General features: G+C 36.7%; 1 protein-coding gene across 2 annotated transcripts in view; it reads right to left on the bottom strand.

Annotated features, from left to right (window-relative positions):
* The window catches only part of LOC107716030 (gamma-aminobutyric acid receptor subunit alpha-4-like), a 34902-nt gene extending 11648 nt beyond the window's left edge, over positions 1 to 23254 (bottom strand). The window contains exons 1-7 of one of the 2 annotated variants that reach the window (XM_016522343.1): positions 22834 to 23254; positions 22541 to 22659; positions 17671 to 17738; positions 15213 to 15433; positions 14787 to 14869; positions 9356 to 9499; positions 4460 to 4612 (exon numbers count right to left, since the gene is read on the bottom strand). In XM_016522343.1, the coding sequence (XP_016377829.1) occupies positions 4460 to 4612; positions 9356 to 9499; positions 14787 to 14869; positions 15213 to 15433; positions 17671 to 17738; positions 22541 to 22659; positions 22834 to 22919 (874 nt within the window). In that variant the 5' untranslated portion in view covers positions 22920 to 23254. Of the gene's footprint in view, positions 1 to 4459; positions 4613 to 9355; positions 9500 to 14786; positions 14870 to 15212; positions 15434 to 17670; positions 17739 to 22132; positions 22252 to 22425; positions 22515 to 22540; positions 22660 to 22833 lie in introns of those variants that run through there. The other variant, XM_016522342.1, reaches the window with a different exon arrangement.
* Between the last annotated feature and the right edge of the window lie 1856 nt (positions 23255 to 25110).

Below are 25110 nucleotides of genomic sequence, written 5' to 3'. Positions count from 1 at the left end.
TAAAAAAGCACAAATGAGATTTGAGAGCTACTGCAGATTGCACGATTTTTAGCCCATTATCATTTAAAATTTTATCTGTTCCACACAAAAAGCTCCCTTAATGACTACTTTTATAGTGTTTTTGTCATTTTATGAGACTGACAGCACTTTTTCACCATACGATATATGTTTCATTATATCATTAAAATTAATTTGTTTTCCACAGAAGAATGAAAGTCAAACAAGTTTGGAACAACCTGAAGGTAGTAAATGATGAGTAAATAATGACAACATTTACATTTCTAGGTGAACTATGCCATATTATTCAATTATTTTTATCCCTTTTTTTGCAAGAAAAAAGTTTTTTTCACTGTTCGAAAAAATTTAATTTTTCATTCTTCAAATTAAACATACCACTGCTTTAAGACTAAATGTACTTGCCCTCCATGTCACTTATGTACATTAGGTACTATATACGCTGCAAAAAAAAAAAAAAAAATCAGTATTTTTGTCTTCTTTTTTCTAGTACAAATATCTAAACATTCTTAAATCAAGATATATTTACTTGAGATGCGTAATGACTAAGATATTAAAGGGATAGTTCACCCAAAAATGAAAATTACCCCATGATGTACTCACCCTCAAACCATCCTAGTTGTATATGACTTTCTTTCAGACGGATACAATCGGAATTATATTTAAAAAATGTCCTGGCTCTTCCAAGCTTTATAATGGCAGTGAATGGGTGTTGAGATTTTGAAGCCCAAAAAAGTGCATTCATTCCATCATAAAAAGTGCTCCATATGGCTCCGGGGGATAATAAATACCTTCTGAAGTGAGCTGATGCGTTTGTGTAAGAAAAATATCCACATTTAAAACTTTATAATCCGTAATCTCTAACTTCCGCAAACTGTCGTACACACGTTGTGGCGTTCCAGCGGATGACGTAGGTTTAGCATAAGCTCCGGTGAGAATATGCTAGTCTTGTGAAAACCAGGTTTTATTTCAAGCAAAGGAAAACCGAGACTGGTTTATATTAAAATCTGTGTATGACAGTTTGCGGAAGCAAGAGATTGCGGTTTATAAAGTTTTAAATATAGATATTTTTCTTATACAAATGCATCGATTCGCTTCAGAAGGCCTTTATAAACCCCCTGGAGCCACGTGGAGTACTTTTTATGATGGATGGATGGACTTTTTTGGGCTTCAAAATCTCAACACCCATTCACTGCTGTTATAAAGCTTGGAAGAGCAAGGACATATTTTTTAAATAACTCCGATTGTATTTGTCTGAAAGAAGAAAGTCATATACAACTAGGATGTCTTGAGGGTGAGTAAATCATGAGGAAATTTTCATTTTTGGGTGAACTAACCCTTTAAATCTTGTTTTCTTTTTTTCATCTTAAAACTAGAAAAAAAAACTTAATTCAAAGGGAAAACAAGATTATTTTTCTTACCCCACTTGCAGATATTTGGTGTTGTTTTAAGCATATACTTAATTTTGATGTTTTTTTTTTTTTTTTTAAAACATAATGTCTCAGGCAGTTTACCTTCCCAAGTAAATTAATCTTGATTTAAGGATGTTTATATATTTGTACTGAATAACAAGACCAAAGTACTGAGTGTTTTGTTTGTTTGTTTTGCAGTGTATGGTTATGCAAATAATGGTCTTCATATGCTAATGTCCTCATGGTTCTGACATCATAACTTTGACTATTTCTGATCCTGACCCATTTTTATATCTTAAACAGTCTGGGTAGACAAAAAAACAAAGCAAATCCTTTTATTAAACACTCCTAAACTAATTTCAAACTACATTGTGCTGACAAAAGTAGTACAAAAATCAGTAACGGAGCCATTTGGAAGCCAGCATCCTTCCAAAATACACTAGAGCCATGTGTAGAGAAAGCGAAATATGGAAGCCATCCCAGAACAGATAAACAATAGATCATTGTGGTCTCCTGCTGCGTCCATTCTGAACATGCAACGGCCATCAAAAACCCACTCTGTCATTACCCAGAAACCCCTTCACTAAGCACACTTCCATCTAGGACATGAAAATCCGCTCCTCTGGCGCGGGTCCAAGCGCACCGCTCTGTTAGTAGCCATCTGAAGGTGGGTCATTGTTACACTTTTCCAGTGGAGAATGAGAGCGTGCTATTCTCAGCATCTCTAGTGCCCCAGGTGAAGTGTGGAAGAAAACAGGAGGTGCGTGCACGAGTGTCTGTGGATGTAAAAGTGTTATGTCGTGTTTGCAGCCGACAGATAAGGTCACAGCACATAAGGGCGTTCAGCACTGATCAGGCACATGGTGCTAAGAAGATAAGAGACTAGTAATGTAAAACTCCAAACATGCACCACACACGAGAATGGCCTTTTCTTTTTGTGTTGTGCTTTTGGCTGCTCACAAAATCAGACATTCTTGTGTGTATTGTGAATGTGACGAGCTTGTTTCGAATGAAAAAATAGTATGTAAATTCTGTTAGATTTACATTTACATACATAACAACATACTATGGCTGAACTAATGATTAAGCAAACAATTAGTTAAAATAATGTTCTTGCTTTTTATTTTTTGAGTTGTTTTCCAGTACTAATATCTAAACCTTCTTTAATCAAGATATATTAACTTGAAAAGATATTAAGTCTTGTTTTCTGAAAAATGCCACAAAATTAAGCGAGTTTATGTTTAAAACAAGAGCAAATAGCTGTCAGCGGGGTAAGAAAAATAGACTTAATTTAAAGGGAAAACAAGATTATTTTTTCTGACCACACTGAAAGATTTCTTTTTCTTGTTTTAAGCATAAATTCAAATTAATTTTGATAAATTGTTCAGAAAATAAGATTTAATTTGTATCTTCATTTAAGAATGTTTAGATATTTGTACTGAAAAACACGACAAAAATAATAAGTATTTTTTGGGGAGAACATTTAAGCATTTTTTGAAAATATGGTTCAAAATCTTTTACTGAATTAGAGTAAAACATTTTTTATGAAACGTGTAACTCAGTTTGAAAATATAATAGGCGTACGCTTGCTTACATTTTGTGTTCATTTGATCCTGCAACGCACACACAAAATAACTCTTTCTCGTTTTCATAGTCATGGGAATCACCAATTACCTCATGTTACGATACACATGGTGGGTCGCCGGGATTTTGCCAAGTAAGACATGTTCCTGGATCAACATCTTTTGTTGATCCTGGATCAACATTACTGTCCAAAAATATAGACTAAACCCAATCCCTACCCCTAAACCTAACCCTACCCATAATTGATTCCTAAAATCAGTGTGAAATGATAGCTGATTAACAAGGGTGTAGAAGCACCTAACCCTGATCGTAAGCCTAAAACAGATATTTCCTGAAAAGTTATCCCTCAATTCTGATTGGTTAATTGGAATGTTGTTCCAGGATCAACAAGGATGTTGATCCAGGAGCATGTTGTACTTGGTGAAATCACGGTCACCACACATGGTGACACATGTTATGATTCAGTAGCTCGTGAGGCATCACAGCATCGTAATTGGATCAGGACTAAAGTCGCAACAAACTAACACTTTAACTTAAACAGAAAATTCCTTCAGATAGATAGTCGGTTATCTTATTCTGGGTTTAAAAAAAGTCTCTTATGCTCACCAAGGCTGCATTTATTTGATTAAAAATACAGTAAAAACAGTAATATTGTGAAGTATTATTACAAATTAAAATAACTGTTTTCTATTTGAATATATTTTAAAATGTAATTTATTCCTGTGATGCAAAGCTGAATTTCCAGCATCATTACTCCAGTCTTCAGTGTCACATGATCCTTCAGAAACCATTCTAATATGCTGATTTGCTGCTCAAGAAACATTTCTCATTATTATCAATGTTGAAAACAGTTGTGCTGTTTAATATTTTTGTGAACTATGATATATACATTTTTTCAGGATTCTCTAATGAATAGAACTAACCCCAAACTTTTGAACAATAGTGCACCTATTGACTTGCGAATATGAGCATGTAAATCTGCTCTAGTTGTCATAAGATCATACTACAGAAAAATGCAAAAAAAGAAAGCAAATATCTGACATTTTTAACCGCTGTGTGAAAGTGTTAAAGTTTCTGTGACTGTACAAAGTGCATTAATATTTAATGATGCCAGCTTTAAGGCAGGCTGTCATTTGCTAAACAATTTATAATTGCATTTCACGCACCACACAGAATATCTGTAGCACTGCAATCTGGGTAAAAAGTTGATGCTAACCCACTTTCAAAAGTGGCCTTTACCCAGGGTTAAAAAAGACATTAACCCAGGGTTACGCACAGCGGAGTAAAACAAAAAGAAAAAGGAAGAGAAGCATAAAGAAAGAGAAACGGATAGAGGGAGGGAGGAAGATATGACAGAAGGAAGCAGCTCTTTTCTCCGTATTTGCATGAAAATGGTGTTGACGGCTCAGAGGGGGAAACGGTGCAGAAGATTTGAGAGTAACACGTACCAAAGACAGTTCTGGCGGGCACGGATTCCTTATTTATCCAGAAAGACACTTGAGAAAGGATTACAGTCATGATGCAGGGGATGTACGTCTGAATCATGAAGTAGCCCATTTTCCGTTTCAAGTGGAAGTAGACCGTCATTACCACATATTCACCTGAAAGAACAGAGAAAGAGAAACAGGAAGTGCCTTATTAGCCCGAAAGCGGACACACAAAGGAACAAGGTCAGAATGACAGTCTGTCACAACGGCAGACTTATTTTGGCTGAACAGCAAAGTTTTCTGGCTGTTAAGCTGCGCTGGCAGATTCATCTTATTTTAACAGAATGAGGCTCACAGCCGTACTGGGAAACAGTGCTCCAGTAATCAAAACACACACTGGATGCTCCAAATCTCTTATGTAATTTTGATCAAAAAGACGTAATAAATAAACAAATGCCATAGTTTTTTCCCCCCTTCTGTTTAACCGAGTGCTCTAAAAAACCAAGCCGATCTGCAAGCACTCACGCTGACCTTTAAGTTTAAGCTGACATTAGGCCTTGTGGCATGAGAATAAAGGTTTTTCTTTGAAACCTAATCTAGCTTGCATCGCTATCAGATATTCTCCATATGCATTGATCAGGTGACTCGGGCATGGACCAGGGGCCTCATTTATAAAATGTGCGTACCAACAGATTTGATCTTAGAGTGTGCGTATGCTAAAATCCACGGCAACGTTCATATCTATAAAAATGGTCTTTGACGTGGAAAAGTACTTACCGTCACGTCAGGGTCTGAGCAGGCGTACGCACTTTTCCTTGTGGTAAAGTCGGAGTACTGCAGCTATTTGAACATCTAAGCTGCAATAATAATAAAAGCGCTGTACGTAGAAGCACCGAATTCATCAAACAACAAAGATGCAGTGTAAGAGATTAATTGTGCAGTGTAGTCAGATTTTTTATTAACGGGAGTTTTTGCGAGATTAAACTGACCTTTTTAGTAGCCTAATGTTGAGAGTTCTTTACTTGCTTTCTGTACACAGTTTATTCCATGTTGTTTTTTTTATTATTTTATTTTACCGCCAGCAGGACCTCAATTTCAGACTCAGTAAAGTTTTTTTTTTTTCTTTGCACTCGTCATTCTCAAGCATAGAAATGCGGATATTGGCGTGCGCTCTTTTATATGGTAATGATATTAATTAGGGGGCGGAGATCTGACACCAGTCAGCTGCGCACAATTTCAAGATCATTTGCGATTTATAAATGTCACATCTGGAAGAGAGGCATACGCACGCGTTTTTGTGTGCACGTTCGTTTTCTCTGAATCGCACTTATGCACTTGATCTTAGAACAAATTTAGGACTGTTTATATGCTACATTTTATAAATGAGGCCCCAGGTGTCTCTGAACACGTGCACACTGATAAAATGGACTTAACTGTAACGTAGCCTAAAGAGCCGGTCGGTTTGTGGTATTTCTAACGCGCAGGATAAACTGTTAAGACATTCGAGTACCTACAGACCCGGGAGGGGAGGCACGGTTCTCCCTGCCAGTTGGAGGCGGTATTAGGACACAACTGCATCCATGTGGAGATGTCAAGTCAGCGTCGACATTCGGCAACTTCATCTTTGCAGCCGACACTGACTCAGAAAGCACTAGTTTATTAATAAATAATTAAAATGTCTTCTTTTCCCCCGACACATTCATAATCAATTTGCCGGTGCTTTGAGGCAATTGCTTTATGCGCGAGCTTGAGCGCGGCCTGCCTATATATTAAAGGATGGTTTAGTATATTATTATATTAATCAATTTAATATAACATTGCACATTGCACATTTAGCACAAGTAAGCGCTCCATTTTTAAAATAAAATGCTATAATGACATTACAAAATGTGCGACAGCTGCAAATCACGTCGTTATTGCTATCAGTTTAAACGGTTTAAAAGGTATTTTTTTAAAGTACCCCCCCACGGGGAAAAATCAACCCAGGGCATCAGTTTAATAAAAATAGTCCGATTCCGTGGGAAAAAACGCGCACTTTGCAGCCCTGCATCCAACACGAGCTTGACTCATCACGGGTCGAGAGTAGGATAGATGACTGACAGACCGTGCTGGAGTATTTGCTGCTCAGCAGATCCGGAACTCACTGACAAATATCTGATCTTGTAAGATTAGATGTGCTCCTTTACACAGAGTGTGTGTGAACGCGAAATTGAAAGTGAAAGTGAACAGCGCGCGCGTATTCAAAAGCGATTTCAATACCCACATATTGATAGCGCAAAAATTATAAACAATATAAGAATGTTTGCGGGAGCGGCCACAAAAACCGCGGGAGCGGGTGGTAATGGTCAGAAATTCAGCGGGAGCGGCATTATGAAACAGTTATAGGTTATATATAGGTATATATATAGGTCTTATAGGTTACACAGACAAAACAGTCGGAGATGCGTTTATGCATTTTATTTTACGCATTAGTAGTAAATCAAGACTTCGCAAGTTCTCTTGTAAAATAAAATAATAAAAAAACAACATGGAGAGCTCTATACTTGACTATCCGCACATTTTATTTTTTGATTAAAACTAGACACATTGTGCACTGAGGTAGGCCTGCTGTTTATTTTTGTCTGACAAAAAAAAGACTCTGCCGGTTCTTTAAGGTGCCTTGAAGGATTCAGTGTGTTTTCGTTTTGTCATTAATTAATGTTAATTGTTTAATTGAAAAATATTTAGTGTAGGCCTATTTATTTTATTCTTTTTATTTGTTATTTTATTCTGTTTTTCTCTGTTTTCAGAAGCACTGCAGGTGCATGATAATTTGACGATGTGTGAATCCAGGTTCTGTTGTTGCTCTGTTGTTCTGTATGCTACTGTTTGCATGTTAAAATAAACATGTGATTTTTTATTTAATTTTTTTTTTTTAATGGGTCACAGACACACATCCATTCTATTTTTATTTAATACTAATTTATTATTCTAATTTTATCAGTTAATGGTTAATGTTCGGATAACAATTAACGGTTGTCGGTCAGGAAAATTAACCGAAATGAACATCCCTAGTCAAATGTTTTTTTAGTTTTTTTTAATCAGCTTATTTGTAAAATACAATAGGCTACACAGCCTGTATATAACTGATTCCAGGAAAAAAGTCTGTGGGGGTGCTATGGTGGTGCTTTTGTCTTTCTTGGGGGTGCGGAAGCACCTGCTAGCCCCTCCCTAGCGCCGCCCATGGAAGCTACGCATGCGTCGTGGTACTCTTGATAATGGCAGAGGACAGTGACACGGCGGAAATGAATTGTTGAATAAAATAGTTATTTTTGTTTTCTTTGCGCACAAAAAGTATTCTCGTAGCTTCATAAAATTATGGTTAAACCACTGATGTCACATGGACTATTTTACCGATGTCTTTCCTACCTTTCTGGGCCTGGGAACATTTCAGTTACATTGCTGTCTATGCAGAGTCAGAAAGCTCTTGCATTTCATCAAAAATATATTAATTTGAGTTCAGAAGATGAATGAGGGTCTTACGGGTTTGGAACGACATGAGGGTGAGTAATTAATGACACAATTTTCATTTTTGGGTGAACTATCTCTTTAAGACTAAAGGCCCATTCACACCAAGGACAATAACTATAAAGACAATGATAAATATATAGTTCTAAAATCGTTCTCAATATGAAAGAATAGCAGTCCACACCACAACTATAACGATACATGCACAGAGAAACGATATAGTTGGAGTCACTTTCAGAACGATTTTTTTTCCAGTCAGAATCCATCCTGCTATCACGAGCTCGAGAATTTAAAGCGGCAAACGAACCTGTGCTTAGAATAAACAGACGATATCATCCGCTGGTGTGGACACTAATATTGTTATCTTTATAGTTATCTTTATAGCTATCGTTCTTGGTGTGAATGGGGCTTAACACTGTGTTCTAACCAGGCGCAACATGATAAGACATTTTATTGTATTGAAAATGCTGTATATTGTGACATAATAACAACCAGTCAGAACTTTTTATTATTATTATTTTTAAAATATGGTTTATGGAGAGCAGGATTTTAGACTAGTGATTTACCGTAGGATGGCCCACATACATAGAAACCAAGCAATTGACAAAATGTCCTGTCATGATCAGGGCTGGTTTTGACATGTTGCTATAAATGGTTGAAAATATGAAAAAAAAAAAAAAAAAAAACCCTGACCAATCACAATTCTAATATGAAAATAGATATAAGAGATTTTTTTAAATATATAAAATGAGCTATATAGTTTGGGCTGAATTAATCACAGAAATTTAACATGTACTGTAGAGTTAGGGGTTTAGACCAAATCCCAACCACAGTTTTTGAGGAATATTAAATCACTGCAAGCACTACACTACTGGTCAATAGTTTGGGGTTCAATAGTTAGGATGCATTAAATTGATCAACATTGGCAGTAAAGATATATACAATGGAAGATTGTTGAACCTTACTCTTAATCAAAGAATTCTGAAACAATGTTTCCACAAAAACATGAAGCAGCACAACTGTTTCAACACTGATAATAATAAGAAATGTTTCTTAACCAGTAAATCAGCATATTAGAATGATTTATAAAGGATCATGTGACACTGAAGACTGGAGTAATAATACTGAAAATTCAGCTTTTCATCACAGGAATAAATCACAGTTCAAAAATATATTCAAATAGAAAACAATTATTTTAAATTGTAATAATATTTTACAATATTACTTTTTTTACTATATTTTTGATCAAATAAATGCAGCCTTGGAAAGCATAAGAGGCTTCTTTCCAAAACATAGAAAATCTTACAGACCCCAAACATGTGAACAGTCGTATACTGTATATTTCAAGATATTTACAGCAAAAATGTTGGTGTCACTGTTATGTGTTATGAGTGTGTTATGTGTCTGTACCTGTGATGGACTTTACAGTCTCGCTCGACACAGTCTGTCCGATCAGGTCGTACTGTACCAGGCTGGACGACTCAGGTGGGACCTCCACAGAATGCTGCGGGCCTTTAGTCCAGGTGTAGATCATCTCAGTCTTTGGGTAGGCATCTGACACAAAAAAACAGAGCCATCATAACAACACCTTCCATGACATAACACTGACAGTCAGACCATATCTGTGGCATTGTGTGTATCCCAGAGGAAATGAAAAAGACTAATGAGATTAAACAGAGAGTAAATGGACACTTCTGCTGCAGTCTCCTGATGCTCATATTTTCCTCCAGAGAAAAAAAGCCTTAGGTAAAATGGAAACAAATGAGGCAATTGCTGGCATATTGCTGGGAACTAGAGATCAGAGGAAAATATTTGTTTGCATTGAGATTTATGATTGCAGATTTTGGTAGCTTTAGGAAATCTGAGCACAGTTTGAGACATCGGTGAGATTGTTCTATAGCTACATGTGAGATTAGAATTTCATTTCATCTTTACACTGCAAACATTTTTAGTCTAACTCAGTATTTTGTCTTCTTTTTCGGAACAAATATCTAAGCATTCTTAAATTACAATGCATTTACAATTAAGATAGTTTATGCTTAAAACAAGAACAATTATCTGCCATTGGGGTAAGAAATTACCTTATTGACAGATTTTTGTCTTGTTTTAAGCATAAACCTTCTTCATTTTGATGCATTTTTTTCAGAAAACAAGACTTAATGTCTTGAAGAATGTTTAGATATTTGTACTAAAAACAAGACAAAATATTGAGGAAGAAATAAATAAAATATAAAAAAGGTCCCATTTGTGATTTTTCTTTCCAAGAACTGATGCAATTTGGCAATCAGAAGAGCGAAGTCCAACATTTATGATCTAATTATACTTCTTCCATGTCAACAACTGTCTCGATTTTTCTATTTTTATTTCACCAAAGGAAATAAAGGAGTTAATACTTCAATTAAACATATCTGAGAACTTCATTATGTCGCCTGAGCGATGAAAGAGCAATCTTCGAGCAATAAATCTTCCTCTGGGTATGCCTACGCATGGAACTGTGCGTATTAGTCCGCGAGCTCAGGGTCGAACAGTCGCCGCTAAGACACTGATCTTTCCTCACTGCTGCCCACTTCCTCCACTGTGCGTGCCAATCTCAAATCCGAGCCAAGCAGAACAATCATCCTGACACAGAAATCAGATCTGCTGAGATGTTCTCCTGCTTGGAATCAGACCGATTTAATTTATGGAGGAGAAATCCATACATCAAACGGCTCACGCTCTCGGAGTAGAGACTGACTGCACATCCAGGAGTCCGTCGGCACGTTCCCTGCGCTCCTGTCCTCCTTTGAGATCGTCATCATCATCATCTTCTCTATCTTCCTTAATTCTCTTTTTTTCTCTCCTCCTCGCTGTCTCTTTCTCCATTTCTGTTTCTGAACCCCCACACACTGGGAAATAGAGCAGAGGAAGGGCTTCCAAGACACCCAACAACAACCCCATGAAAATAGAAAGAGAGCGCGCAAGAGAGAAGAGAGAGGGGACAGAGAGACTAAGCTAGTTTTGATCCAAAGTCAAGCTGCGCATGACAGAATCTTTCTAGGGGAATTGAATGAACCCATGCGGGAGAGAGAGATGGATCAGTAAAACATAAGTATAATTACAAACTATTTTCTGATGACTCAAACTTGTCAGCACAAAATTTTCTGTCACGATGCTTATGTTTGGTTTCTAGCTGCCAGGCCATTGCTAAGTGGTTTCCAGGGTTAACTAAAATAAAGCCATTTTCATTACTTGGAATAAAATAAACATTAACTGAAACAAAAGAAGACAAAAGAAAAGAAAAGAAAACAAAACAAAGCAAAGCAAAGCAAAGCAAAACAAAACAAAACAAGTTTATTTCAGCTATAGTTGCCAAGGCAACAATTCTCTTTCATGTTTATTTTAACTTAAAGTACCAAAATAATTAAACATAACCCAATAAATCCATATGAATAAAAACTGTATAAAAAAAGCTAATAAAAATTAAGAAAAAAACCCCCATCAAAATTTCATATAAAATATAAAATTAAGCTTAAAAAATATAATAGTATTTTATCAATGTTAATAAAATAATACTGGTGGTTTCTAAAATGCCCAGAAAGATTTTGCAGGCAAAATCCAGTCATTTCAAACGGAATTTATGCAATCAGGAGTTTTGTGGGGGTTTTTTTCCTAATAAAAAATGTGATTGTAATTTAAAATTTTTAAGGTTTGTTGTGCTTGTTTGCAGTATTGCGCAATTTATTCAAATATGTTGTAACTGTATTTCAATATGACAATAAATAATAATAATTTACTGTACAGTAAAATATCATTATTATTCAGTTTATTATTATATTTTATTACTAAATTAAAACATTAAACAAAATAAATAGGGCCTATTACTATTGTAATATTTGATTGTAAAATAATAAATTGAGTACTAAACAACAACAACAACAACAACAATAATAATAATAATAATAATAATAATAATAATAATAATACAAATATTTTTATTACAACTGTAAGATAACAATGCCAATATTTATGGCTGCCTTAATCTCTTCATTTTCAAATATTAAACCAATTAGTTTTTATTGCGGTGGAAAGTAAGAACGCAGAAGAAAGGAAGTAAGGAAGTGCAGTAAACAGCAAAACTATTTACGCTACAAACCAGTGTGTTTATAATTGTGACAACACATTAAACTAGTATGATAAAGACCAGTTTGCAATATCAAGCAGCATAACAAGCTGTTTTGTAAGGCTAAAAATAACTGGAAGTGGATGACACAGAAAGCCTTGCACATTAAAGTTACAAACAGCTGCACCACTCTTCCATTAAAAATAAGGTGGATAAGTGCTTCTTATTACAAATTTAGGAAGATGGATGGCGTATAGTTGCGTTCATAAATGTACATTATAAGCATTCAAGTGGTTTCAACATTTACTGCGAACTGCAACACTGAAAACACCTGAATATAAGCTGGGCGTGTAATTGAACACAGTGCCGCGCTTCACCCTGAAACACGCAACACAATATTTATTTAATTAAATCGCAGCCTCTGTGATTAGATAATCATTCTGCACTTTTATTTCAATTAATCGTGCAGCCTTACAGTGCAGAATGAACTACACAGTAAGATTTAGTATCGTTCAAATCACTAACCCCCTGAGTGATTGTGACCCAAGCAAACATCACTAATACATGAATACAGAAGAAAGAGAATGGCATGACATGAGAGAGGAGCAGAAAACTGTAAAAAGTGCAAAGGAAAGAGCGTAAAATAAAAACGAGATCTGTTATAGGTCTGCGCTGTCCCGGGGCAGGAGGGAAAGCTGTGCTGACCTTCTCGGCTCTACAGGGGACGAACAGCTCTCTGTCTAGATGCTTCCCCTCCGGCCCAGAGAAAGGACAGGAAGATGTATAAGACAAAGAAGAGAGAACGAGATATCCGTCAGCACATTAGCGCAGCCACCACTAAAAAACCAAAACATCGAGATCGTCCTCCATCACAATGTCACAATGCGCCAGCAGGAGCTCTCTGGACTGATTTTATCTCCAGATCTTCCTGCAGTCTCCATAAAAGAGCCCTACCCACCTGCCACATATTCCCATTTGAGATTACGCCTTCTTTTCAGATTTCTCTTTCTGTTCCTGAACTTTTTTTCACGTTTTCGTTTTTGCTGACCGACTGTCGTGAACAGTCCTGCTGATATAGAGATTCTTTGTTCAGTTTTTAGAAAATGAACCAACTCTGTATTTACACACTCGGAGGAAAAAGTAATTTCTCCTTGTGGAGAAGAGCTGTTTTTCAAACCTCTAAGGTATTTGCTCTTAAATTAAACTTGTAGCTTATATACTGTGTATATATTTATATATGTATTTTTTCTCTCCCAAAGAAAAGAATGAACGTCATGAGTTTACATTTGCTTAGCCGACTATGAAAAAGTAATTCTAGATGAATAACTATTCAGTGTTTAAACTAGCAGCCAGGGCAACAATATTGTGTTATGTTGAAATTATTTTTTGTACCATAAATTCTCAAAGATCCTATGTTATGAATGCAATACTAGCCTACTGCTTACTGTGTACTGCGTACTACGCATTGTACATTGAATACTGCCTGCTATTTAAATTTAAATAAATACAACAATTTGTTTATTTGTTAAATATTTCAAAAAATATTTTTAACTTGTAACATTACTTGAATTGTCAAGTTGAGCGCATTGCATTGTGGGATGCAATATCCCATGCAGTATGGCAAATAAACAATTTAGCTATTCCACACATAAAATGTATATACCACTTACTGTATACACTATCGTTCAAAAGTTTGGGATCGGTAAAGAAACTAATACATTTATTCAGACACATTCAATTGGCCAAAAGTGACAGTAAAGATATTTATAATGTTTCAAATAAATGCTGCTCTTTTGAACTCTTTTCAAAATTGCTAATAATAAAAAACATGTTTCTTGAGAAGAAAATCAGCATATTAAATTGATTTCTGAATGATCATGTGACACTGAAGAATGGAGTAATGATGCTGAAAATTCAGCTTTGCATCACAGCAATAAATTATATTCTAAAATATATTCAAATACAAAACAGTTATTTTAAATTATAATAATAATTGCAGTATTACTGTATTTGGTCAAATAAATGCAGCCTTGGTGAGCATAAGAGACTTCCTTCAAATGCATAAAACATCTCAAGGATTCAGTAGTGTATATACTATGTAGCAGAAATAGTATGTACAGTGTGCTGTTCTGAATATAGCCATGTTTTGACAAACACAGTCTCAGTTTAGAATAGCATACTACCCTTACTATTTCTGCAATATAAAGACATGTCAGAAACGGTAAGTGTATTATGGTAGTATGCTATTCTGAATCAGCAACCTTTCCAATGTGTGTTTTTTGTGTGTTATAAGCTGAAGCAACATTTGCATTTGATTGGACAAAAACAAATGCAATGAAATTCAAACAAGTCATTAACAGTTTTTTTTCCTTTTTCTGCTACTGATAAAAGCCTCTTGAATTTTAAATTTGTATGCTAGAAGTGAATTTTGTCAGCTTTTATGAGCATACTAGCGTATAGATGAACTGCAATTCTGTATTTGTAGGGTCTCTACACACAAAAGAAACCCTTAAATAATCAATTCTGTTTCTCGTTTGAGTTTGTTTAGTCATCTGACAGTGAAGAGAGAGAAAAATCCATTTTTAAAGAAGGGATTATTTCTGTGCTCTTCAAGAAACGCTTCATAAGTAATGTTCTTCTCCTCACTCCAAACACGTTTCTTTACTCTGAAATACTGGCTCAAATCATGCTTTAGTGTTCTGTGGGATGAAAAAATCAACATATATAAAGTGTAATCCTCACAGCTGCCGAACTTCAGAGGGCAGGAGTGGCCATCCATGGGGAAATTGACGAGTCTCATTGGACATTCTGCAATTATTGTCAACCTGTCAAAAAAAACACACACACAGATAAAATGGTTAAAATATTGAGGAAAGTTAATTCCACCAATGCCTTCAAAGTACTTTACACCAAGTAAGACATGTTCCAGTAAGACATATCAACCAACTAGTATTGTAGTGTTAGCCTTAGGGCGGCGTTTGAGGCTTCAACAACATTCATATCAACCTCCCATTTTCCACTGAACACAAATGCTGTTGCAGGACCAACAAAAGATGATCCAGGAACACATCCTACTTGGCAAAACGACGGTCACCCACGAGCAAACATAGCCTGCCAAAGTCTTTTCAGCATAAATCGGACTCAGGACTGGACGGATGCGTGCTGTACCTCATAGTGTACAGGATGGTGCCGTTCTTCATGATTCGGAAGAGTCTGTTGGGTGCCGTCATGTTGTGAGCCACAGATCTTTTGCCGTTCCTGAAGAACGTGTCGGGGGTCCAGACTTTGGTCACCATCAGGTTATTTAGCCGGAGGATCTCCACCGGGCCGTCATACTTCAACCGCCTATCCACCCACGTCTGGCGGAAGAACACGTCCATGGTGTACTCCTGGAAAAAAAACACAGACATAGAGCAGTCAAAACTGCACTCAAATCAATCTGACTTACTCCTGACAGAATGCTTCATTAGAGTGGTTCTGTAAAAAGCAACATCTCAAAAAAAAAAAAAAAATCCACCATAATCTTGCAAAAAAATCTGTCTAAGCATTTAAACAAACACTTCTCCTCACGCTGACAAACTGTGCTCCTGCCAAATTCCCCTGTAACCCTTAAAAACAACATAACATCAAAACCCTATTTTTTAATCTTGATATTAACTCAAGGATTTCTCATCAAATTCTTCCAAGAAAGAAATTTCTTGTAAAAAAATCCTCTGTAACCCTTAACTCCTTAAAAAACAACATAAATGAACCCTATTTACTTGAAAAAATGTCTTAAACTGTGCAGATTCACCAAAAAAAACAAAGTATGCATCTCATGAACTCTAACGTTTTCAATCAAATTCCTCCAAAAATAATTTCCTTCTATAAAAATCCCCTGTTACTCTTAAAACATAAAATCAAAATGAAGTATGCTTACTTTTTAAAGACATCCTTGTATTACCTTGTAAAACATTCCCCTGTAACTCTTAAAAACATTGAAAAATCTTTTTTTTTTCTATTTACTTTTTAAAGAAATGTCCATTATGGTAATCTACACCAGTGTTTCCCAACCTTTTTTTAGTCGCGGCACCCTTTGGAAATTTTAACAAACTTGTGGCACCCTACAAAATTAATTTTGTCACAATATTTGAATTTCTAACTTCGATATGATAATTTGAAAAGTATAGATATTCGGTACAACATAGAACTGCAGAATATAATGTCATACAGATATTTTTAATATTATTAAAAAATTTTGTCCATCAATGGTGGCAATCTAGGGTTAAGATATTTAAAAAAATTTTTTTTTTTTTTACCAATTATCCAAATAATGTTTAGTCCTAGAAAGCTATTATTATCAGAGGACACATGAGCATAACATAGCCGTTAGCAGATCAATGAATGAGAGGGCAGCGTTACCAGAGTTGCCCATTTACCACACCATGTTACAACACAGTAGGGCTATTGCAAACAGAAACAATACTGTACTACATCGATGTTTCCTGTCGGCTCAAATTTTTGAGTGGACTATGCTGTTCCGATGAGCATGAACGGTATACGAGTGGAGCGACTGAGCGGAGCGCACATGCATAGAGCGGGATAATACGCAGAGCGTCACAACACGTAAAAGTGAAACCTGAGCAGTGAACTAATTCGGCAGCCGAAATTTCGGTGCATCTCTAATTATTGGCGACATCAGAAATGGATATTATATAATAGATGCTTTTTTGAACATTTTAGCAATTTAAAAATATTTAAAAAATGATTTTTTACACGGCACCCCTGCTCTCGACAGACGGCACCCCGGTTGGGAAACACTGATCTACACCATTAATCAGTTGATTTTATTCTGCTAAATAACATTTATTTTCATAATCTTGCAGCAAAGATCAAACTTTCTACACATCTGAAACAACTTTTTCTTTTCTTCTAATGTAATCAAGGTTGTGTGGGCAGGGAAAAATAACAGTAACCAACAATATTTTTGTGTTTTTACAAGAGCCAATAAAATCTGCTGTAAAAAAAAAATAAAAAAATTCTAAGTTGTAAATAAAACAAAGATTGCAGGAGTACGTTTTACAAGAAAATACCATTTCAATTTTTCTACTTCAAAACTTCACATTTAATTAAATGTTTTACTTGCCGTTTCTTTGTAATTATTTATAACAATTTATGAGTTAAAAGTGTTTCTACAGAAACTAGTGTTTATACTGCAGAAAACCAGCTGAATATTCAGTTTCACACCTGGAAATATATGACATTACGGAAGTTGAATGCATTAAGAATGCCATTTTGTGATTATTTTTACCACAGCCTGTACCAATCTGAGCTAAACACTGTAAATTTAGTCACATTTAGTGCTGTTGTGCTGTTGTGCTGAACCTCATATTGTTCTTAGGGGTACATACCTGCTGAAATTGTTGACTCAATCACATTTTTTTTTTTTTTTTTGAATTTCTACTTGATTCACTCTGACTAAGCAGACAACTGCACCTTGCACTGATCTAAATGGCAATTATTTATTTTAATCGTATCTCAGCGGACGGATATGACACCTTATACAACAGCTGCTCGTGCACACATACATGTACACACACAAATCCAACGTGTTCACACATAATCATAAACATCTCAGATCGCTCACCATCTCTACGTCGGAAACTGGGCCAAAACTTGTGACGTAAATATCGGTCTTCACTTCCGTCACTGGACCTGGTCAGACACAGGAATCAGAATCACATTAAACCCCTTATGACTAGAAAGTAGAAATGGATCTGAAATAAATGCACAGAACTGATGTGATCTATGAATGTAACTCAAACCAGGTATTACGAATGAAATAAATGGATTAACACAGGATTGCTTTTGCTTTATTTTTTATTTTTTGCTGTCAAAGTCAACATGAATCCACGTTCTCGACTCATTCGACTTCCATATAAAAAACAACCTATATTGGCCAGGACTTGATTTGAACAATCAGGAATTTATCTGATGGTGTAAAGTGCATTTCATGTCAGAATGGAATCAGAGCTAAACGTAAGTCACAGTGGAGTGGAACATTTGTAATTATTTGCTAATATTGTGTAACCTTTATGACAATATTACACAGTGTTAGAGAACTACTATTAAGATTTTAGAAAGGCTGCATTACCTACAGTATTAAAGTAGTCTAAAACAACACATAAACAGCTATTTGGCTGTTGGTTAAAATCAAAGGAATAGTTCACCCAAAAATGAAAAATTTGATGAAAATTCACCTTCAGGCCACCCAAGATGTAGATACGTTTGCTTCTTCAGAACAGACTTGGAAAAATGTAGCATTACATCACTTGCTCACCAATGGATCCTCTGCTGTGAATGGGTGCCATCAGAATAAGAGTCCAAACAGCTGATAAAAACATCAGAGTAATCATTATCACATGTAATATCACTGTTGTATCGCCAGGGGCGTGTCTACGTGGTGGCCAGGGGTGGCACCGGCCCCCCCTGAAATTTGGCTGGCCACCCCAGGTGCCCCCCTACCAGATGTCTTGCGATATGCTCGCGTACTCTCACTTGTTTAGTGAGTGTACACGATGTATTATAACATACATCGTTCCGCAAACACCCCCCAAAGGATCCATTGGTGAGCAAGCAATATAATGCTAAATTTCTCCAAATGTGTTCTGATGAAGACAAAACTCATCTACATCTTGAATGTGACGTCAGCCAAAAGGAAAGGCAGATTATTCAGATTTTTTTCTTAAAAACATACGCTGTCAAATACTGCACAATTTGACCATGATTGTGTATTAGGAAAGGAAATGGGCACAGGTTGGATTTTACTTTTCTCTGACTGAGGCCATTTATTATTTATTTATCTACTTTTACAAAATTCTTGTGGAGGGAAAAATGAAAATAAATAAATAAATAAATAAACAAATAAAGACCAAAAGTGTCACTGAAAACAGACTCAGGCACTCAAAGCTCTAAATCACATGATTAATCACTGAACCGTCTCATTGGTTGAACTTGTGAGGGTTGAACTCCTAATGTTCTAGAGGCTCTCTGATAGATGCTTGACTAAATCACTTGAGAGAGAAGTGCCTTCAGTCAAACACAAGAAAATGGATTATCTGTCATTAAACAGACACTATGAGCATCTCTCACAGTTGACAACCATGAATCCTACAGAAATATGAAAGACAGGAACAATCTCACAAACTCAGTCCACTGCACACAACAATCAAAAAAGAGATCTTAATATCTCAAATCTTGCTTCTATACAAATAAGATTTAACTGAGAGTAAATGGAGGATTCTCACGTCTCCTGTTTTCAGATGCATCTCCTTTAGAGATTCAAAAGATATTTCAACAGTGCCTCAAACTGCACAGATTTGCCAAAAGATCACCGTGTGCAATCAAAAGTCAAAGGTCTCAATATGAAGCTGCTGTTCACATTCACTTTATAGCTCTATACGCTTACTGCATGACAATTATCTAATTTGTTTCTATTGTTATTTATTTAGATTTAAAATTGTAATTAAAAATAACTGAGAACTTCACTCAGTCTCTCAAGCTATAAAAGAGCAACCACTGAGCAATTTTTCTCTTCTCAAAAATGTAATTCCAAAGCATGCATTATTTCTTCAGTGAAACAGAAGGAACATTTTCACACAGCTTTTTTTTCAATATAACAACAGTTCATGCAGTTTATTTTTTTCGAAGTTGTAAATAAAACAAAAATTATTAGAGTACATTTTACAAGAAAATACTATTTCAGTCTTTCTACGTCAAAATTTCACATTTGAGTCAGTGTTACTTGCTGTTTCTTTGTAATTATTTGCTAAAATTACTAGCAATTCCTGAAAATTGTGAGAAACATTTGTGAGAAAATGGTTTCAAAGTAAATCCTACTCCATTATTTCAGTAGTGTCATTAGTCAAGCTCTAGAAAGTACCAAAAAAAACCTTTTAAGAATCATAAAATGACTCATGCTCTATGTTCCAAGCCATCTGAAGCCATAATGCAGCTTGTATGAGAACAGAAACTCAAAATTTAGCTTGTTATTTACAAGAAAAAAAAAACTTTCTCTTGAGCCACTGATTTCAGAAGACTTACAGTGGACTTTCTATTGTTATTTATTTAGATTTAAAATTGTAATTAAAAATAACTGAGAACTTCACTCAGTCTCTCAAGCTATAAAAGAGCAACCACTGAGCAATTTTTCTCTTCTCAAAAATGTAATTCCAAAGCATGCATTATTTCTTCAGTGAAACAGAAGGAACATTTTCACACAGCTTTTTTTTCAATATAACAACAGTTCATGCAGTTTATTTTTTTCGAAGTTGTAAATAAAACAAAAATTATTAGAGTACATTTTACAAGAAAATACTATTTCAGTCTTTCTACGTCAAAATTTCACATTTGAGTCAGTGTTACTTGCTGTTTCTTTGTAATTATTTGCTAAAATTACTAGCAATTCCTGAAAATTGTGAGAAACATTTGTGAGAAAATGGTTTCAAAGTAAATCCTACTCCATTATTTCAGTAGTGTCATTAGTCAAGCTCTAGAAAGTACCAAAAAAACCCTTTTAAGTATCATAAAATGACTCATGCTCTATGTTCCAAGCCATCTGAAGCCATAATGCAGCTTGTATGAGAAACAGAAACTCAAAATTTAGCTTGTTATTTACAAGAAAAAAAAAAATATTTCTCTTGAGCCACTGATTTCAGAAGACTTACAGTGGACAATTCGTATGGACTACTTTTATGGTGCTTTTTTGTCACATGCACCATTAATCAAATTTGCTATTTTTATGTTCCACAGAAATAACAGGTTCGAAACAAAATTAGAGTGAATTTTCATTTTTGGGTGAACAATTACATAATACAGCATATTTTGAAAAGTGCATTTCTTCAAACCCAAGTCCTCATGACGCAACAATCAGATGACAACAAGAAGGCCAGTGATAAGAGACGCGCCCGAGCCCTGATATCTATCATCTCTGAAGCACTGCATTCTTTGGCAAGGGCAACTCATTAGATCCTACTAGAACTGTGAACCCACACCATCTAGATGAGAGCTGATCAAGCCCCTCCAGCCTGATCCAGCTCCGCTCGAGAGCTCTTGTCATGTGAAGGTGGGTGTGCTGCTCTGTTTGGAGAGATGTGCTCTCTGCCTCTTCACTAAAGTTACATAAAAAACAGAGCTTCATTCCCTGAGCTCCAATCACATCCTGGCATTACGCATAGAGATCCACAAGCTTTGATTTGATTATTTATTTCTTGACTAAAAAAAATGAAATGAGGAAAAGGGATAGCGGAAACTGTGACGTGTGCAGCAAGTCTTGATGTTTTTCTTTATATAGTAACTTTCATCAATAAGTCATTAATCAAGATTATATAATGATTAATACATCACTAGCTCATGTGTATAGGCTGAACATATTTACAATTTTTCATGCACACTAACTAATGATCTCTGAGGCAATTTTTTTAATGACTATATAAAGTGTTAGATTTTAATAAATACACACGCAAAGTTTAAAATCTATTTTTAAATCTTTCAAGCACACTCTAAGGGGTTAATTCTGAAGTTTCAAGCACTATGACCACAGTCAAATTTTTCATGCTAATGTACTCAAAACTAGAGCTACAATAAAATTAGTCGATGCTGACCACCAATTATACAGCAGCAAACCATTTGGCTTCGCAAAACAGGTTAAAAGGCTGATGCGCGCTGTTAAAAGATAGGAGAGCGTGGGGAATGTGAGCGGTTTACGCACACAAAGCCAACATCTGTACTCTTCCTACTTAAAATATGCATTAAGCGGCTTTCTCGGCGCGATTACATAACCAAACTCGCTTAAACAAACAAAAGGCACCGATCTAACAGATACATGGACAGCAGAGAAAGAAAGTGGGCAGCAAAAGGATATTTGGAGTTGGCATACACCTCCATCTCCCCTCAGAGGACACCAACCCTCACCAAACAAACAACACTTGGTAAACAGCATGCGACCTTCGTAAAAGCACAACATTTGGAGAGCTCGCTTTGCGCGAGAAGCTTTAAAAGCAACGTGCGCTTTATTTTTGGCCAAATGTTGGGATGTTTTTGGCACGTACCCCCAAATCCAGGTCGGAGTCTGTTGTCGTATCCATCCAGAAGTCGGTCCAGAATGCGTGTGAAATTTTCCGGGTATAATTTCTCATCCTTTCTGATCTGTCCAGATATTCTCTTTATGCTAAAAACAACACAGAGCAAACTGAAGCATTTTAACATTGCGCACACATGAAATAAACACCTATTTTTCGTATCAATCAACTGCACAAACAGTTCAAAAACGCCCGGGTTTGTCGTTTGTAACCTCGAGGCGTAAAGATGCCATGCGTAACGCTCACATCCAGTTGGAACTCACCAAGCCGCCACACACAGAAAGTAGAGGAGAGTGGAAATAGAAGTGGGGTACATCGCAGTCACCATCTCCTTCTTGGCAGAAACCATGTTTACATGCCATTGATTTTGGCACGTACCCCCAAATCCAGGTCGGAGTCTGTTGTCGTATCCATCCAGAAGTCGGTCCAGAATGCGTGTGAAATTTTCCGGGTATAATTTCTCATCCTTTCTGATCTGTCCAGATATTCTCTTTATGCTAAAAACAACACAGAGCAAACTGAAGCATTTTAACATTGCGCACACATGAAATAAACACCTATTTTTCGTATCAATCAACTGCACAAACAGTTCAAAAACGCCCGGGTTTGTCGTTTGTAACCTCGAGGCGTAAAGATGCCATGCGTAACGCTCACATCCAGTTGGAACTCACCAAGCCGCCACACACAGAAAGTAGAGGAGAGTGGAAATAGAAGTGGGGTACATCGCAGTCACCATCTCCTTCTTGGCAGAAACCATGTTTACATGCCATTCTTTAAGCCTTCTTCACATTTCCCTTCGCCAAACGTCCCGAGGAAAGATCGAGGAAACGTGCGGCAGCGCGCAAGACGCGCTTCACCATCACCCGCAAAGCCGTGCCAGCGAAGCATCCAAATCCAGAACTCGCTCTGCGCCCGATGGATCGCCTACATCCAAACCCCAATCTCAGTGGTTAAGAGAAGCATATGGTGAAGCATCCTGTGGAATCGTGCGTCTCGCTGTGAGGAGGTTAGAGGAGAGAGAGGAGGACGCGCTTGATTCCTACACACTCGCCTCAGTGCCAAAACTGGGACGTGCGTCCGACGCGCAACACACTCACGAGCGCACTTAAGAGAAGTCTGCCTGCGAACGTTTGTACGAGATCACTTTGGTGATGTAGTGGCGGCATTGCGCATGAACTCACTTTACGCAGCAGTTCTCATGTCCGATCTTGCCCGTGGTAAACTTTGACTTTGGGGGACGGGTGTTAATTGATCTTGGCAACTAAAAGGTGCAAATCTGAATTCTGGCGTTCTTGGATTATAATTAAACCCGTTTGCATTACAAAATTAACAGCTCCTGCTCTCTGGAAAAAGATCAAACTTATCAGGGCTTGCAAATATTACAGCATATTAAAATGGGTCAGTGTTTGTCGCAACGTTACACACATGCTCGCGCACAATCCGAGGTACAGTCACACTGTACAGGAAGTAGGACAAACCACACGCAGCTCCTGTACACCTGGGACAGGACAAAGTCTTCGATGTAGTATGCGTGTGTGCGCGTGCGTACTGTCCTGCAAAGAACATGCTTGGTTTCCCTCCTGGTCCCACACTCGATGGTAACCGTGAAAAGAAAAGCTAATTATCTCTTGTCCAATTGTTTTTGATAGCAATCATACCCAGCGATCCTTATCAGCACAAGCTGACACACACTGCACATGCATAATAACTCCAGTCTGTCACTATCACAGCGTATATAAAGCATCAGATTCGAGCTGATCCAGGATCAGCTGCCGTGTTGTATTTAGTTGGCTATAAAAAGCAAAACCTTATCCTCAATCAGCACTCTCGCTCTGCTTTATAGCGTATGATCCGTGGGCAGCTGGTGGCGTATTCACCGGCCTTATTCACAGGTTGTTCGCGTGCGAGAAAAGCTTATAATAAACATAATGAGCTAGAGGTGGCACTCTAGTGTAACATCACATTATGAATATGTGGTAAAATAATGAAGAACAAATAATTCTATTAGCCCTCCATGCAGGGGCGCCGCTAGCAATTTTGGGCCCTATGAACGAATATGAAGTTGGGCCCCCTACCGCACCAAACATACACTATAATAGAAATGCTTCACTGGGGCAAACAAAAAAAATCCTAAAATAATAAATAGGATACCCCATAGCAGCATTTCCAGCAGTATCCAACATTTCTCAATCATGATCTTACTCAGCTAAATGTGACTATTAGCTTAACAGCTGTATTCCTTGTTTGCTAGCTACCTATGCACATGATGCACATACAGCATACAATGTTAAAAATGTTCTACATTATATTAAACAGTGGATGAGTAATTCACTCCTTGATTTGCTTAATAAAGGCCTCCTTTGAGATCGTTTTGACAGACATGTTTATTGTGTATTATGTTCAACATGTTTATTGCTAAGTTTAGTGTGGCAAACGGTGGCAAAATAATTAAATAATAATTTGTGTGCAGTGTATCTGGTTGCCATGACAACCTCACACTCTTCCTGCTGCTGCTTTTCTATGTAATCAGAGTGAATTTGTAGTTTTATTTGTAACTCTTTGGTAGATACATTTATAATTTCTATTATACTACATTACTACTACTACTGTTGCTACTAATAAAACAGATCTCTGGGGGGCCCAAAATTGCGTGGGCCCTTAGAATCGTCCTAACTTTCCCCCCATTAGCGGCGCCCCTGCCTCCATGTGCTTTTGAGTGAAGAAACCTGGGTTGCGTTCAGTCCCGACAAAACGGTGCAAAACGTTTTTTAAACGGAAACGGTGGTGCGTTGAACACTGTGTTCTGATGACGCAAGAGTTGCAACTATGGCAGCTGAGAAGGCCATTCTTTGTGTTCTTTTTGAAGACTTTTCGGAGCCTGATGAAATCGGTATAAATACGTGTTTAATACTGCAAAATACGCTCGATGGTACAGTCATTGCCCTTGC

This window comes from Sinocyclocheilus rhinocerous, unplaced genomic scaffold (assembly GCF_001515625.1).
Source record: "Sinocyclocheilus rhinocerous isolate Xijiao unplaced genomic scaffold, SAMN03320098_v1.1 scaffold720, whole genome shotgun sequence".
Classification (NCBI taxonomy): domain Eukaryota; kingdom Metazoa; phylum Chordata; class Actinopteri; order Cypriniformes; family Cyprinidae; genus Sinocyclocheilus; species Sinocyclocheilus rhinocerous.
This window is presented reverse-complemented; position numbering and strand designations above follow the sequence as displayed.